The sequence below is a fragment of the Helobdella robusta genome (genome assembly GCF_000326865.2).
Source record: "Helobdella robusta unplaced genomic scaffold HELROscaffold_7, whole genome shotgun sequence".
Lineage (NCBI taxonomy): Eukaryota > Metazoa > Annelida > Clitellata > Rhynchobdellida > Glossiphoniidae > Helobdella > Helobdella robusta.
The window spans coordinates 2,002,734-2,014,852 of record NW_008705398.1 but is presented as its reverse complement, the minus strand read 5'-3'; the positions used below and the strand labels follow the sequence as shown (position 1 = coordinate 2,014,852).

At 31.7% G+C, this 12,119-nt stretch overlaps 1 protein-coding gene across 1 annotated transcript; it reads right to left on the bottom strand.

Moving 5' to 3' along the window:
* HELRODRAFT_164824 (hypothetical protein) lies at positions 1-10,233 on the bottom strand (the record flags this gene model as incomplete). The annotated part of the gene is made up of 12 exons (XM_009030782.1): positions 1-194; positions 410-538; positions 1,178-1,312; positions 2,045-2,194; positions 2,316-2,370; positions 3,274-3,336; positions 4,792-4,925; positions 5,406-5,478; positions 7,397-7,545; positions 7,761-7,834; positions 7,977-8,045; positions 8,483-10,233. 12 exons carry the CDS (start codon positions 10,231-10,233, stop codon positions 1-3), a joined length of 2,976 nt encoding a protein of 991 aa, XP_009029030.1.
* Positions 10,234-12,119: the final 1,886 nt, after the last annotated feature.

Here is a 12,119-nt window from a genome sequence, read left to right as displayed (position 1 = left end):
TCACTTTGACCAACTCTCAATTAACCGTCTCTCACTGAATTGATTCCACTTACAACACTCTAAAAAATGATTATACACGTGAACTTTATCGACGTAATAAAAATTTTGCAGGTCGATAAGGTACCAAGCTTTGTCATTCAACTCCCTTTGTGTGTGATAGTATTTAAATACAAGGTTACCGTCCGTTGCCACATCTTCGTATGAAAACCATTCCGCATAACCGTTAAATTAAATCGGTTTGAACAGAGCCACATTCTTTCTTTTTACAAAAACTTGAAAAATTTCATTAAAACTTTTCAATAATCAGTGAATTAAAAATTGTTTTGCAAGACAAATTTATGCAATAATGAATTTAAGAAATTTTTTTTTGATTTAATACAAAATCGCAAAAGAACCGTAAAAAGATAACCTTCACATTCTCCATTTTTAGTTTTGGCCTGGCCAGCTGGACACAAACATTCGTGAACTCTACCTGTTGGCGTCTCTGATTCTTGACACTTCAATCCGGTTAAACAATCTCCATTGCTCACACTGCAGTCTGTTCAAATGTGAAAATTTCTCATAAAATTCAAAACTATTTATATAATAATTGATTGAATGGTTCATTGAAGATTTTATTTTTCATAAAAATTGAAATAAGGTACTCACAAAGCAATAAAAATGCCATATCACAGTGTCTCTAAGAGCCATCAATTTATTTCGAGCAAATTAAAAGTCATTCAATAAGAAATTTGTTGGGCCGGGAGTTTAAACTTGTAAAAGAAAATTGACCACTTTTTTGCTCATTGCCGAATTTAAAAAAAAATTACATTAAAACCAGTGGTTTTTTGCTTAATCAAACTTCGCTTTATTGTCACCTTTTGTCTTTTATCATTTTATATGCAAACAACATGTAAAAAGTTCGAATATAGCGAAGTTTAATTTGAAAATTTTGAGAATGACTTTTAAATGTGAAATATAATGAACCCATGAACACATTCTAGCACAATTGGTGAATAAACTAAATTTGCGGTAACTTTGTATTCTATGTTTACAGCAGTTCCTTGTATATTATTAGTAGCACGTTATCGGTATTTCCGTCTAAGCGATATAAAAATGAAGTTGGAAACAACAGACAAAATAAATATTAATTATTTAAAAGAATTACATGGGAAATTTAAGATAATGAAAATGTTACCTCTGATGTTACATAATTTTCCAGACCATCCGGGATCGCACTTGTTTGTGCATCCTCCAGAAGCAACAACTTTATCACTGCCATGGCAATGCCTCAACACAGACGTCCATTCAGGAAATTCAAAATATGATCTAACTGTACGTTGCAAAGTTACATGTGGAGGAATATGGACACTTAATAAAGCGTAAACATGAGCTGAAAAATATATACACTAAATATTTAAAATAAATTACACTAGAACTATTGGAAAATTGAGCAAGCACCTGGAGAGCCAACTGATCTATCAAATCTAATCTGATCTAATATTAAGTAAAAGTCTTTCAATAAACCAAAAAAGACAGACATCTATCACACACTTGTTTTTTTCACTTCATCATTCACTCAATCAACTGGATAATTGAGTGACTTAAAAACTTAAAAAAGTTAATAATCAGTTTACTTGTTAGTTGGTTTGAGTATATTTGTCATTACTTATTTCTTTCACAATACCTCGTAATTAGCCAGTAGTTAGAATTAGACACCAAGTCAGTCGATCTTGTCTCGTTATTCCCTGCCACATTGCCAGGGCATGGTATGAAATTGCAACGATTCGTTGATATCCGGGCGAAACGCAAAAAGTCTGGCACCTTCTCAACATTCAGGCATCGACATGTATGGACATACTATTAAGAACATTTGGTGAATAACCATCAAGAGATATAGTCATCAAAATGTCAGTTTCAGTTATATTAATTGCTGTTTAGCATTGTGTGTTTTTTTTGAATACCTGTCAAACTATGATGTGCTTGAGTGAAAGAAATAGGGAAATGAAATTTTATTTGTATTTTAATAAGCATCAGTAATTAGAAGTAAAACATACAATTAGACCCACGTACGGTCGATTCTTTTCAATGCATGTAGCAGCACAAAGCGTTTCTGTGAGAACCTCCGGAAGTTCAAAGCTCATTGATGGCTTTATCCTATCATCATTATTCACGCATCTGATACGACTGTAATGATCGGTGTACTCTTCTTCAACTGTTTTGATTAACAAATTTTAAACATGAGCTTCAGCAAACTAAAAAAAATTCAACAAAAACTTACAAAATTTACAATTAGTTTTTTATAGGTTAATTTAAAAATAGAAGTTGAAACTGACATTTTTTTGAGATACTGATTGCTATATTTGAATGTTTTCTGTTCAACTCAAACAGCTGATGTAAAGTATATTGTTTTATTATATTATATTATAAAGTATATAACACAAGAGTTTAAATTTCTGCGATAGAGTTTTAGTTGCTACTATTAAATTGGATTTATTGATAGAATTAGAATATGGAAAATCATAAAACTCAAAAATTGTATTAATCTTGCCTCAATTTCATTTAAATTTGCCATCAGAAGAGCTTACATTTTTCTGCCTTTTCTGAGTCATTAAATTTTTTCTATTCTTTAAAATGAAAAATAATTAATCTGAGTTTTAACATTTTCTACAAAACTTTTTTCATCATCCTTCCTAGAGCACGTCAACCTTGATATTTTTTTGACTGAGCGAGTGTCTTGATTCCCAAGATATAAAATAAAAAGTAGATAACACTGAATTCTATATTCTTTTTTTAAACTTTTAAAAGTACCATTTCTATAGGATGGCTTCTTATTTGAATATCTCAAAAATCAAATTCATTGTAAAATAGTTTCATGGTCATAGATACCTATCATATATATCCCTTGATAAGTGTCTATGGGCGATATGAATATCTCAAAAATCAAATTCATTGTAAAATAGTTTCATGGTCGGATACCTATCATATATATCCAAATCCATTGATAGGTGTCTATGGGCGATAATTATGATTGCGGTTGGAAAATGGTTGAAGCGACAATTTTTACCGTGTGTGTGGCTGTGATGATAATGATTGCTGATAATAATTAATGATAATGATAACGGTAATGATTGCAACCAACCGCAGCAGCAATAATAATAATGATGAATCGAGTGTGTGCATGTACATCGTAAATTATAATAATCGATGAACTTTAATTTTTTTTTAAATGTTTCAGAAGTTTTATTTTCTGCTTCTGTCTTTTATAGTGTTTAATTTTAAAAAATCACGTACCGAGACGACAAAATTTGGGACCACTTCGGTCACTGGCGAATCGGGGATTCCCGACCACCAGACCTGAGGTCAAGTATTTTGTGATCAAATGATCAAAAAATTTATTTTGGTATACTTTTAATTCTTATGTACTTTTTTCCGTAAAGACATCATACATGAAGTTCTTTCCGTTGAGTAAAAGTTGCTTGAAAGAGTTTAATTGACTGAAAGCTTTTAACTTTAATTCCATGAAAACTTATATCCGTGTTAGATTGTAATACGAACGTCGTAATTTTATATTGATGTTAAACTGAGCTTTTATTGCACGGCTTCTACCTTTTACCTTTTTCTAGTATCACTTTCATGTAAATTTTGTTTCTCATGAATGATAAGCCTTTCAAAAAAAAAGCTGTTTCAAACTTGATATTGCATAATTGTATAATTTTCATGAAAATGAATTTAATGTTTGGAAATCTAAACTCTGACTCTATCTGTCATTATTGAGTTTTAGAGAAAGTACTTGTTTATTTTTAGTACAAAATTTTAAAAAATTTTCCTAGATTGGACAATTGTCAATAAAATTTCCATTTTGGGCTAGTAAGAACTGCATGGGACCTCTTCGCATTCTAATCGATACATCATTGACATTTATACACATTAAAGACGGCATAATCCTGTATTATTTAAACTACGTGCCTCCATTCAGACAATCACGTGACTGGGAAAAGTTCCATAATATTCTTATAAAATCATATGCCTGACATACAGAAGATTCATTATATGAATGATGCATGACCAACTTTCATAGACAGCAAAATCATTTTCCCCTCCACATAGTTCTTTTGGGTTACTCGCGCACTTGGTGGAACACTCACTCGTGGCAACTTTATGGCTGGCACGTAAGATGCAGTTACACGTGGTTCATTGTTAATGAATATCATTTCATTTTTTTTCATTTTTAAAATTTATTCATAATCAAAAAGATATTAAATAAGTTAATAAAAGTTATGAAGTTGAATATGCGGAGACCAGATAAGGCTGTATGTCTTGTGGAAGCCACTACAGGCAGATATATGAATAGTTAATGAAAAGATATAAGATAAATAATTGAGACAAAAGGATAATTGTAGGTAAACAAATAAATGTTCTTGTTGTACATATATAAACAAAAATATTTAATCATTCATAAGAACCATTCATCTGCGTCATATGTTCTCTCGTATTCATTGCTATAGTACCATGTGGTGGAGTCGGTATTCAGTGTCAATAAAAAAGCACGGAATTTTAACTTGAAACGTTGCAGGTTTGTAATGGCTCTTAAGTGGGAAGGTACAAGTTCTATCTAAATTTTAGGATCAGCTAGTTTTATGCTTATCTCCTTAAACACTACTAAGTACCTATTCAATTTAATTTATAATTTATTTGCAGTTATTTCAATGATCTTTAGATGTGAATGAAGTAGGAACCAATTTAGTAGAATAAAAATTTAAAGTGCTCGACGATTTCATCATCAAAATAGAACAGATGTTAATTGAAAACCTTCAAAGAAATAAGACTTGATATTTCGTCCAAGCAAGCAGAAGCGCATCCTTCAACTCCTTGCACTTTTTTTTCTTTCACACCAATGACGCCCAAATAACATCCTGTGTACTTATAACCGATCGATTTCACATCTACCATTCAACAAAAAATACATTAAACTTAACCCTTCTTTTCGGCTTTTATTTCAAGTATCATTAAATTTGCATCAAGTTGTAAAAAATGCTTGAAGAACAGTGATCATGGTATAAAGAATAACATTACTATATATTACTATACGTATACAAGGGGTAGTGTATCAAAGATGGATTCCCATAGCTTAATGGAACTTGTACGTTATATGCTATTGACCAATGATCATTTTACAGCACGTATGCCTATTATATCTAAGCAGAAAATATGTGCATGTAAATGTATGGCAGATTTAACTTAACATCTCACAAAAATAATTGTATGCCTAGTCTTCTTTACATTTGCCGATGCATTTATTCTTTAATCATCGCCACAAAAATGTCACTCACTCAAAATATTTATCTCACCAACGATTTCTGTATCGCCTGGTTACCGTATTAACCTAATATAGCGTATTATATAAATAAGATTGGTATGCTAACTGTGAATGTAGAACAGTGCCGTGAAGAAAAATGTTGCAGGAGCCAGAATTTTGAAAAGTTTATTGAATTTTGGCTGTCGAAATTTGAATTTTGAAAGAGTTGTTTACACCAATGATGTTTCTATTATACCTGACGTACGTTGGTACATGCTTTTGAAGAGTCTATGGTTCGTTTAACTAATTTTATTTTGTTTCATTTTTAATTCTTTTTTTCTTTTCAAGTCAAAAAAGGGAACAAAAGATAACTTCTATTAAAAAAAAGGAAAAGGAAAATAATTCAATTTACAAAAAGAGCACGTCATCTTTCAAAGAGGTTTTTAGACACCCGAATTTCTTTTCTCAACAAAAAATAATTACAGACAAACTTCATATTATATCTATTTATTATTATTTAATTTTACAAATTGTTTCAACTATTTGTGTTACAGTTTGGCTACAAGCTTGGCTACCAGTATTAAAAGTCACTTTAGATTTGTAATTACGATTAATAAATTTCATTTTCAACAAAACATATTGTTCCTTCCATGATTATTTTTTATATCAAGCCATTTCTACGTTCAACTCCTAAAACTGACGTCTTAAACACCGTCAGAAATAACACAGGAGTAATTCATTCTTCTGGCTTTTGTAGGGCCTTCAAAAGTCTGTAGGCCCTAGGTCCAGTGTCTACTGTGCCTGGTTAATAAAGCGGCCATGGAAAAAATAGTCCATCAACTTATATAACATGATTCGTCAACATTGTATTCGAAAGCAAAAGTGGATACATTATGAGAGAAAAAATATTCAAAAATGATAAAAATTAAAAATAAATGCATTAAATTGATTTCTTTACGGACGAACATACTGGAATCATTTTTATAAAAGAACTTTTGACATGAATGTAGGACGGTAGTGAATTTTTAGAATTTCGGAGTTCTTAGGTCAGGCTGTTTTATCTATAAATAAGATTAACTCGATGTCGCATATCTCCTTTGTATTCGACGATATGTCTATTTAATTTAATCTGTCTCGTTCCCCCTCGTTTATCTACCGAACATACAAGTTATATTATGTGGTGTAGTGATACGTATAGTATAATTGAATTTAAACCTGAGCCAAATTTATAACGAATTTTAAAATAATCATTTCACACTGTCTCATTGATATTGTTATGAAAAAAGCATATTATTTTTCAATTTTTTAGGTTTTTTTGCTCGTAATTAGCCTGTAGTTGCTTTTACAAATTTTTTCGTTTATTTACTGATTCTATATTAGTGAGTTATCAAATATTTTTGAAGAAATGAATGATGTCTAGAAGAATTTGCTTTCTTTTTTAATTGTTTATGTTGGTGTAACTGATTATAAAACATATTAGGAAAACTTTTTGTGTGTTTTCAAATTAAAAATGAATTATTCAAATTTTGTTTTTTTTTTTAATTTATACAATTTCTATTTTTATTTAAAATTTTATGAAACACCACTTTCACTGCTGGTTCCCTTCTTGTCAGTCCCTACCTTCCATTCCTCACCACATCAAACGGAACTTCATCATTCATCATCTTCAAAATCATCTTCATCCTCCTCCTCATCATCTTCTTTGCCATTATCATCTTGATCGTCCTCATCATCTTTCACAATCAATTTTTCACAATCACCGCCATCATCATCTTGATCGTCCTCATCATCTTGATCACCATCATCTTCTCCACAATCATCGTCACCATCATCTTGATCATCATCATCATCATCTTCACAATCACCGTTTTCATCGTCATCATCATCTTCACCATAATCCTCATCACCATCCTCCACAAACTCATCACCTTCATTCAATCAGCTCTAGCAGCATGAAAAGCATCCGTTTGTGATGGCCATCCCCGGTTGGACGGGTGGCTGGCAGTTGGTGGGCACCAAAGCAGAGTTGACGATGTAAGTGACAGGAGGCGGTTGAGTCGCCGTACTAATAACCGGATAGCAACTTTCCGGCGGTTGAATATTGGTACACGTACACACCCGAGTTGGTTGAGGGCTGGTCTCGCACCACTGAACTATGCGAACAATTTCAAGAGGCGGAGGTTGAAGAGTTGCTGGTCTTGGGCTTAACAGTTGGGCAAGTATCTTCAAATCGTATGGATCTATTGGCATGAAGCGACGGCACGTACCTGTCGGTTGCTTTGAAAAGGAATGTTCAATTTAGTTGTCAGCCAGATTACACATTTTGAAGGTTTATTCTGCAAATTTGGGACATAAAAAGAGTGAACAAAAGATAATAAACGATGAACGATAATGAAAATTATTAATGGACGCTGATACAAGTTAATTGTGAATGATAAAAAGTCATTAAGAATGATAACCCGTCTGATTATCCTGCTCCTACTGGGTCGATCAGACGTCGAGAGAGAGCAGAACATCTCATCTTCGTATTCGTAAGGCTCGTCCTCATAGTAAGAACTATTTTTTTAATAATTTAAAATTTCTTTTACATCAATATTAGAAATATAAATAGTATTATCAGTCAACAAAGTGAATGTTAAATTGGTTTGCAGTTGAAGCAAATTTAAAACAAACCAAAAATAAAATTTGAAATGAAGACCTTTGTCGTCTGCTGCCAGATCTGCTCCTGAGTTGTCTCGACGAACGCTCGTAATCATCGTAGTAAGCGCTGTTAACCAAGAAAATTTTCATATATTATTAAACTTTTATTATCTATTTGTAAATTTTTTAACAAAAAAATCTATAACTTTTGTAATTTGTCATGCTTGGGAAATTTAGAGGGGCTATAAAATTTTCTAAAATTGCGTTTAATGAACTTGCCTTCGCGGTCTGGAGCTTCTGGAATGGCTCCTCGGTGAATATGATCTGTAGCGATCTTCGTAGTATTCATCGCAATAATAATCATTCCCATTCCTTGATCCTTGTCTTGTGGGACGTGATCCGTAAGATTGTAAACTTAAAATTAAATTAAATTTTGTCATAAAAATGAAATAAAACATTCTTGGATCAAAAAAAACTGAAAATATATGACCTTGAAACGTGAAAATCTATTGTGAATCAATGGAGCATTTTCAATTTTTTAATAAATCATTTGTCAAAAGTTACCATTCATAATCTCTGCTACTGTTTCTTCCGTTGCTTCTTTGTGAACCGCGATAGGCATCTTCGCTTTGGGGCGAATCGTAATAATAATCATTTGGTCGATTCGGAGGTGGATACGGATCTATCGATTCTTCCGCTCTCTCGTCACTTGGTTTCAAAGATTCCGAATTATACTCAGCGTTGGGGCGTGAATAATTGGTGTATTGATCGTCCGTTGTGTTGAATGGTCTTCCTCTCGTGTAGTTGCTACTCGCTGTCTTTCTACTGCTGACCGTGTTGGCGGATTTTCCACTTCGTGGAGGACTGGGACTGTTATTGTTTCTTTGGCAAATTTTTAGTATCGATGACTTTTTTCTCCGTCCAGAAGAGGATGTTCCATTTGTAACCATTTGTTGAACAATAGCGAAATTTTTTGGGGTATCCAAATTACGATATGAGACTTCGGGGCTGCCGATGTTGTCCTTATCGCGAGATCGACTTCGCGATGATTCATCACGCTTTGCTTCAAGAAGCCTCGATTGATTATACAAATTACTTTGCTGTTTGCTGGATTCTTTTGAACATTTTTTATTTGAATCTTTTGATCTGGAACGCTCCCAACTTTTCTTCTCTGATCCATTATTGAAAATTTTGTCGGTGGCGATCGAAGCCTTTCTTTTCTCATTAACATCAGAAAAAGGCCCGGTCGTGATTGATTCTTCAGATTTAGTCACGTTATCGTAACGCAAAATGTGTTCCGACCGTTCTGTGAATGTTTTACTTCCAGGAGATGTCTCATGACGATCGGCCGATTGGAGCACATCCTCGCGATCTCTAGAGGACACGGAAACATTTCGTGAAGTTTTTTCACTTCTTACATCTTCACTTGATTGCTTGAGTAAGCGAGTGGATTGTTCGACCGTCGTTTCAATCTCTCGGAGCACGGTTTGATGCCTGTTGCAGGCTTTCGAAGGAATTTTTTGCGAATCAATGGAGGCCTGGTTTCTTGAATGCTTAGAAGCATTTTCAGATACGTTTGAAGATCTGACTGAACGATTATTAATTTTTACATCGTCCGTTGTTTTGGGGTTATCACCGAACTTCAAATTTTCGTTGCCGTATTTATTGGAGTTGCTACTTTTCAGATCTTCTTGCTGAGACTTGCGCAGACCCATGTTACTTTTTTTGACTGTGTTAGCGTTGGAATGGTCATAGATGGTTCTCACGGCTTCAACTTCTGCTTTACATTTATTGCGAAACGTCAACTCATCATCCGAGAAACTCTCCAATGAGCTGTTGTGCTCATAAACGTTCACAGACGAAGTTTTGTTGCTGGTTAATGAGTTTATAGTTAGATTAGAAACAGATTGCACATTGCTCGGAACCTCAAAATCCTCTAATTTATCGTTTTTCGATTTATGGGAATTATTTTCTCTGCGGTAGGAAGTAGTTTCAAATTGTTTAATTCCGGAATTTAACTTTTCAGCTTCTTTCAATTTTTCATTCAATTTTTCTTTTTGCAATAAAATCATGTGATTATTAGAACATCTGTCTAAAGTTATTTCAGGAAGTAGTTTTTCAAATGGTAAAATAAAAGAAAAACTGCTAGTTTTTGATTTCCGTTTTGGGGTACCAACCTGGCGAACAAATATTTTTCTTCGATTCAATGGTTTCTTAAGAAAATTTTTATTTTCGGTAAGACAACCGTCGCTTTTGAATTTCAGCTTCTCTTTCCAGTCTGGTCTTTCTATAACTAAAGATTTATTAATATCCATATAATCTATGAGCCTGTCTGGGGACGGTTTAGTCAATTTTTTACGCGTAATATACAGTTCAGTTTTCTTTCGTGTAATTATTTCGTTAGACAGTGTTCATCTTATAAAATGTCTACAAAGCATGTTAAATGTGAAAATAAAAGTTGTCAATTTTTTCGCTTTGTGTTGATTTATTTTTGTGATTTTATTATTGCACTTATTTTTATTTTGTTTACGTAACCTTGTGTGACGAACAGAGAACATCTCCTAAATTAAAATGAGAAAAAATTGCATAAAATAATTGTGCGAACTTTAGCACGTTTCGAAATAGATGACTTTTACGAGTTAAGTTTTAAACTTTTATTATTCTATTTGCCATGAAATTTTAATACAAAAATTGATTTTTAAAGCAATAAAACTGTAAAACGGTCAATTAAACTGTGAAACGGTTAATCAATAATTTTAACTTTGTGTCAAAGAGCGTTTCTAAGATCCGCTCGGAACTTTGTAAATGGCCAATATCTATGAAGGTCAGGTAGTTAAAGAGGTAGGTGGAGACAGGGAAATGAACCAAAATAAGCAAAAACAGATTTACCGTTACAGTGTTTAATATGAAAAATATAAATAAGAACCAAAATTTAATTAATAGATCGGTTAAATTAAATTAAATTAGATTTAATTAAGTTAAAACGTCTGTAATTATTAAAAAAAAATAATTAAACTGATTTTATAGATTAATATGGCAATTTTAAAAATTATTCTATATTGTATAGATAGTTGGAGTAGTAGAGTAAATTTAATAACTTTTGCAAAATCAACCAGCAGTTTTAAAATAAACTTTGGAGAACTAGGATATTAGAACAATTAATTGTCATTTGGCTGTGGTTATCACACAGACACAGCCTAGTGAACAACTGTAAACCCTGTTATGTTGGGTTAAATGGGTTTCAAGTATATTTTTAGCAGAATGTGTTTCAAATTTCAAGTCATCGATTGACAGAATTATTCAAAGATTTTGTTGTAAGTAATCGTCAAAAAAGCGCCTCACAAATTTAAAGTCAGCTGTTTTTCACTTCCTCGTTGTACATGGTTCACTCCTAAAAAGTAAAAGTAGACTTCGTTATGGTTTTTTTTTATTTTGCTCATTTTTTAGTTTTATTTTCGTTTTAAATAATTTAATTTAAAAATTTAATTAATTTTAAGTTTGATTAGTTGCTTTTTACTCAATTATTTGAAATCGAAATTCACTTGGGTGAATCTGAATTGTACTGCACTTGAAATTTTGAATGATTGATTCATGATATTTTATTCTTTTTTTATTTTTTAAAATATTTAAATTGAATTAAATTTTAATTTAAAAAAATTTTCTCTGCCTGTTTGCATTTCCAATTTGCGATTTGTTTTAAGTTTTTATTATATTTTTTTATTTCACAATTTGTATTATTATTAGTTTTTAGTTTTTATTATATTTTTTATTATATAGTTTTTTTATTATATTTTTATTATATAGTTTTTATTATATTTTTTTATTTCACAATTTGTATTATTATTATTGTTTATATATTTAATAAAAATAACATCAAAATTTTATTTATTTGTAAATCATTTGTAAATTATTAATTTTGCTGTGATTAGTGTATAAATAATGTAATGCAAGTAATCTTTGACATTAAACATTGGCATAATCAAAATCATAAATGTGTATTTACATTTAGGATTTTAAAAGAGTTCAGCTAACTGTTAAGCTATGTTAACAGCTAATATTTTAACAACAATCATCATTCTATTCACTACACATTGCAGTAATTAAGTAATTAAATTAGGTGAATTGAATATTATTAACATAACAATGAATGTCCATCCGGCATATAATGATGAAAATATCATAACATCGACATCCTTAGCAA